This window comes from Lontra canadensis, unplaced genomic scaffold (assembly GCF_010015895.1).
Source record: "Lontra canadensis isolate GAN:19392208 unplaced genomic scaffold, GSC_riverotter_1.0 scaffold69, whole genome shotgun sequence".
Classification (NCBI taxonomy): Eukaryota; Metazoa; Chordata; class Mammalia; order Carnivora; family Mustelidae; genus Lontra; species Lontra canadensis.
The window spans coordinates 7,329,316-7,335,362 of record NW_022631063.1 but is presented as its reverse complement, the minus strand read 5'-3'; the positions used below and the strand labels follow the sequence as shown (position 1 = coordinate 7,335,362).

General features: G+C 35.1%; 1 protein-coding gene across 3 annotated transcripts in view; it reads left to right on the top strand.

Moving 5' to 3' along the window:
* The first annotated feature begins 351 nt into the window (after positions 1–351).
* FASTKD1 (FAST kinase domains 1) overlaps positions 352–6,047 on the top strand; it is a 42,411-nt gene continuing 36,715 nt past the window's right edge. For 2 of the 3 annotated variants that reach the window (XR_004385301.1, XM_032880396.1), the window contains exons 1-3: positions 352–390; positions 2,491–3,008; positions 4,731–4,796. Coding sequence is in view for 1 of the 3 variants with exons in the window: in XM_032880396.1 (XP_032736287.1) it covers positions 2,674–3,008; positions 4,731–4,796 (401 nt within the window). In the remaining 2 variants the exon portion in view is untranslated. Of the gene's footprint in view, positions 391–2,490; positions 3,009–4,730; positions 4,797–6,047 lie in introns of those variants that run through there. The other variant, XM_032880397.1, reaches the window with a different exon arrangement.

The window sequence follows — 6,047 nt, the reverse complement described above, 5'->3', positions numbered from 1 at the left end:
GCCATTTGACAGTTATTTCATGTATGTCGAATATTGTAAGAAACAAAAATCCACGTGTTTTTTTCCGTTTACCGTTTCAAATTTCATTTTCTAAATATTCATTACTTATTATATATTATTTAAAAATCAGTCTTCCATGGCCTGGGAGAAAACCTCAGATGGTTGAGAAACACTGACCTCAAGTAATTTCAACAGTTTAAAAGGTGTTGTCGCAGAGTCTCTCAATGTGGAACTACCATGCCCAGAATTCCCCGCGAATGCGTAGGCCACGTCCGTTCCGCTGGCCTCGCCGCTACGTCCTCTGGGGCATGTAGTACGTGTCTTCCGCTGAGCATGCGGTGCTGTCCCGGCATTTTTTCCCGTTTGGGGGACTGGATCAACAGAGGAGAGGTGATATCTACCGAGGAAAGGCTGCAAACTATGTAATATCGGGGGACGGGAGGGAGCGACACAACCGAGCCTGTTACATCACTTTTTGGGGACCAGAAATAGCCTTGACTTATGAGTCATCGTGACGAGCCTTCCCCGGAGTTCTCCAGAAATGCTGGGAGATTGTTGAGGGAAGAGCTTAATCCGCAAGTCCCGCCCGGTAGCGGCGGCAGGTTTTCTTCCTCTCAGAACGATTTCTGTCCGAGATGCAGGGTATTGGATTTTTCCAGTGCTTGGAGGAGGGGCAGGCGTGAGCCCACTCCTAATGAGGACGGGGGAGATCACTTTCATTGGTACAGGACTTACTGTGCGCCCCGCGTGGAGAATGCTTGTCATTTACACAGGGTGTCACTGTTGACCCTGCACTGGTAGTCCCAAGGCCTCTCCTTTAGTTAAATTACATCCCCAAGGTCATTTATCTGGGGGTAGAATTGGAGACTTAACACGTTGGTATTCTAGCCATTGAGCCGGTTCCATTCTCTGTTGTAGGCAGACAGGAGAATCTTGATACCCTTGCTGTGTACCGGGTTTTTGTGTATGTGTGTACCCAGGTTGGCTTAGGTCAGCATGCTTACTGATAGACACAAAGTACCAATACGGTCTTGTTTTTGTTTATCTTGTGGACAGCCTAGCATAGCCATAGAGAGGAATCTCAGCCAATCTTTCAGTGTTGGTTTTGTTGATCTAAGGAGGTGTTCCAAGTTGAAAGAGTTGAAATAACTGGGTGACTGTCTCAGCTCCACAAGTGCTAGAATAGTTTTTTACCCTTTTTGAAAATAGCTTTTATCTGTAAAATGCAAATGATAATATCTACCTGATAGGTTAGTTGAGAGAATTTAATGGGATAGTATATTTTAGAAGTCCTTTGTGAAATATTGCAGAACTGTTAGATGCTAAGATTTTAGTCCCAGCTTTTCTCTTGTTTCTCAATTAGAAATATAAACATTTATAATACATATTTAAAACAAATAGTCCTTTTTCATAATTATCTTCTTATATTGCTTCATCATGTCTTGATACATTTCTTGATTTCTTTGTATTTCCTGATTGGAGCTTTAATCTTCTTACTTCCTGGTTTAAACTGATCTAAGGTCAGTAGTGACCAAACCATTAGAGTTCTTTTAGAGTACCAGAAGAAAGGAGCAAGACATTATCCTTAAAGTAAATAAACCAGAAACTATCTTTCTGAAAAAAAATTTTTTTTTTAAATTTTATTTATTTAACAGAAAGAGAGTGCACACATGCAAATGGAGGGAGAAATGGGGAGAGAGAGGGGGAAAGAATCTCAGACAGACTGGGTGCTAAGGGCAGAGCCCAGTGCTGGGAGGGATCCTACTCTGAGATCATGACCTTAGGAGAAACTAAGAGTTGGTCCCTTAACCGGCTGAGTCACCCAGGTGCCCCTAAAAAGATTTATTTATTTATTCATTTATATTTTTAAAAAGTTTTTTTCATTTATTTGAGGTAGAGCAAGCGAGCATGTGAGTTGGGGGGTAGAGGGAGAGGGAGAAGTGGACTCTCTACTGAGCTGGGAGGCAGATGTAGGACTTCATCCCAGTACCCTGTAATCATGACTCAAGCCGAAGGCAGATGCTTAACTGACTGAGCCACCTGAAAAAAATAAAAATTTTTTCAAAAAGTGTATGGCTCTGAATTAATGGCTGTTCCTTGTAAAAATGTTAAAGGTGATTATTTATTGCAAATAGTCTGACTTATTTGTTTAAAAAGATGTTTCTAAGTATAGGATTTTTTTTCCCTTCTGTTTTTATGGTCAAATTTGAAAACTATCTCTTTCTCTATATATATAGATCTATATATATAGATCTATATAGTTATATCTCTCCCTATATATATTAGATTTAACAAATATTTTTTTAAATGGAGTGCAGGAAGAAGTCCCTTTTCATGGACACTTAGTTTCGGACCAAATCCTGCTGTTTGCTTCAGACTAGAACAAAGCCCTAGTTAAAGCAGAAAAAGCTTATGACTTTAATTTGAATTTTGGAACTAGTTTGGTATTAATAATACTAGCATAACCATGTTAAACCAATCCTTTTACAGAAACTGCATGTTGGAATGGCATTTGGAGTTGTCATAATGGAAGCAAAATACATGAAGGAAAAATAGTTACCTTCTAATCAGCATATTGCACCTGACTACTAGTCGCAGATGGTTTTCATTACCTAAGAAAATTTGTGATGTAAATGAAAAATTACCTTTCTTTTAGACTGGTTGTTTGTAAATATGCTTCGTCTAAGAGCAATTTGTCCGTTCTCTCGGAGAGTGTTTCAATTTCGAACCTGCAGTTGTAAACCACTAATTAGCCAGATGATTACATGTACAGATGAAGAGCAAGTATTTGATCTTATTGGAAAAAACAAAGCCATACTTTCAGAAAAGCAAGTGGAATGTGCATTGAATATACTTTGGCAGTTTCAAAAGCAGAAGACCAGCTTTTTAAAAAATGCTGAATGTATCAGAGACCATCCCCAATTTCTTACTCTTCATAATTTAGCTACAAGTGAAATGGAATTCATGAATGATGATACGCTAGTGAATGTGTTGTACATCACACAACAGTAAGTAATGTGCTTTTAGATTTTATAGAAATCATTGTAGTTTATATTTTAATTTTCTAAAAATCTCTTTAAAATGAAAAACAATGCTTTTTTTCTAGAGATAGTTTTCCTGATCATCTAATATTTTTAAATGTTTAGAAGATATTCTTTGATTTTATATGTATATGTATATCAAATATCCTGTTGTGCAACCTAAATATATACAATTTTTATTTGTTAATCATAATTCAGGAAAGTTGGGAAAACATTAACAACAAAAAAAAATTTTACATTGTTTGCAAGGGAATCCAGCCTTTAGAAGAACTGGATTTTCTAAATAAAGTATTTGGCAGATGTGTAAGAGAAAAATAACACACAAAAGTTGCAATAAGTCTGTTTCTTAGCCTTATTCATGGAAAAACAGCAGTTTTCTCACATAATTATCCAACCTGTATATCAGTATACATTTGTTTTCTCAGTGGTCATGTTTACTTGGAAAATGATCAATAAGACAAAATTAAACAAGTCTTTTTTTGCAGGACTTTTAAGAGCCTTTAGTATATTAATATATATTATAAATACATTATATTATAAATAAGGTCAGTTTCCAGACTTACTTAACCATTAAACATTGTGTTAAATACCTCATAAGACTCGTGTCTATTAGGCAGATGGAGAAATGCCACTTGGTGATGATTTGTCTAAAAACTATATTTCTACATTTCCCTCCTAGGTTGTATTTTAATAATGGAAGGATTTCAAAAATAGAATATATTTCTTGTTTTTGAGTTTTAGAAACAATATGTAGTTTAGTTTTGCTTCATGACTCAACCTGAAAGTCCTTGATTTTTAGGAGACAAACTTATATAACCTTAACATTATAAAGATATTGAAAAAAAAAGATTTTTTATACCTACAAAATACAGTATGTGTGATTTAGTTATATAGAAAGTATTCATTGTTAACGAAGATATACTGGAAGAGGGACTCTTATATGCTGTGGTGGTATAATATATATCAAAAACTATAAAAATATCCTGGATCCAATAATTTTGCTTCTAGGATTTATCCTAAGAAAGTAATCTGAGATACATGTAAAGGTTATTGTACATTGATACTCACCTCAACATTATAATATTGAAAAATGAAAATTCTAAAAGTAGTTGTGTGTTTAAATGATATATTCACATAAGAGAATAGCATACAATGTTTAAAAATTGTGTGAACAATATGTCATGGGCAAATGTCCGTAATATGAAAAGGCAGGATATAAAAGTGTAAAAGAAATATGTGTATTTCATATGTGTGTAAGAAAGATAACTGGAATGAAATGCTCCAAATTAATGATGGTGGCTATTAATGAGTACAGACCTATAAATGATTTTTAGTACCCTATTCATGTTTTTCTTTATTTTATGAACTCTCTCCTATAAAAATATTTTTGCAATCAGCAAATTAATATATACATTATATATACTTTTAACATAATATGTATCATTGAACATTTTCATTGTTCAGTGGAAGGCATTGAATAGACAAAAGAATGAGAGAGGCATGGGATAAAATGTAGATGTTTATTATATTGTATCAATGAAACAAAATATTGAAATGGGAGTGAACCATAAATAAGGACTGCATAAGAGTACAATAACTTGAGGTTCACTTTTGCGTTCTTACTTGCATAATTGTTTTAAATAATTTAAAAGTGTTTATGGAAAATGATTTTCTCTTGATTTTATCGAGGTGTGCTACTGAGGCCCATGACCTGGTTGCAGCGCTAGTTACAGAAGCATGGAGAAGACTGGAAAGGCAAGTACTCTAGTTCATCATCTTAGATGACAGTTATCCTATTCAAGGTTAGCTCAGTAAAATCTTATAGATAAAGAATGGGGTGCTGCTGCCTACCTGTTAAGCTTCACTGAAAAAAAAAAGTAAACCCATTTAGGTTGAGGAGTTTTTGGTTGTGTAAAGGAAAATAATAAGGAATGTGTATTTTCCTAAAGAGAGAAAGAAAATGCAAATATTTGCTCATTAAGAGTGGGAACAATGTGCTTTTCCACATATATAATTAATCAAAATATAAGTAAGGTGCAATAACAGCTATTTGGCTTTTTGAATCTTCTTTTCTGGAAGATTCTGCTTCAGAAAAAAAGATTCAAGATGCTTGGCTGACTTAATTGGTAGAGCATGAGATTCTTGATCTTGGCATTGTGAGTTTGAGCCTAGATTGGGAGTAGAGTTCACTTAAAAATAAAGGGGGAGGGGGCGCCTGGGTGGCTCAGTGGGTTAAGCCTCTGCCTTGGGCTCAGGTCATGGTCTCAGGGTACTGGGATCAAGTCCCGCATCGGGCTCTCTGCTCAGCGGGGAGCCTGCTTCCTCCTCTCTCTCTGTCTGCCTCTCTGCCTACTTGTGATCTCTGTCTGTCAAATAAATAAACAAAATCTTAAAAAAAAAAAAAAAGAAAAAAAAGGAAAGATTCTCTGAGTGATAAGCAAGAAAATACACCAGTTTACTAGAAAGGAAAACTATTTAACATTGTTTAGCAGCATTTGCAGGTGCTTATTTATCACTTTTTCTTTATGGAGAGACAATTGGCATGACTCATAGGTGACTTAGAAGTTTTCAAGTCTGCTGCTGTGAATATGATCAGATCTCTTTCCTGTACATAGCTATATCTGTAGCATGTTGCCATAATCAGTAATGAACTAGAAAATGTAAAATTTGTCCAGGGTGTTCTTATGAATATAGAGAAGTCTATTCTATACAAAACTTTCTTATTTATACTATATAAGAATATGTGAGAAACTCCGTTTATTAAAAAAAAAAAAAAAGAGATAATAACAGACCTTATTTTGGAAAATGTTTAGCTATTTCTGAAAATTTTGCATAGCCTAATCCCTTTTTAACATAGGGATTCAGCATAGCCTATATCCATTATTAGTGGAGTATAACAATGTTAGTGAAAAAAGGGAAAATCAAAGTGGGAAAGAGAAAGGAGGATTTAAAAACTACAGAAAAGAGAGGTGGTTCAAGATGGTGGCACAGAAAGACCCTACTCAC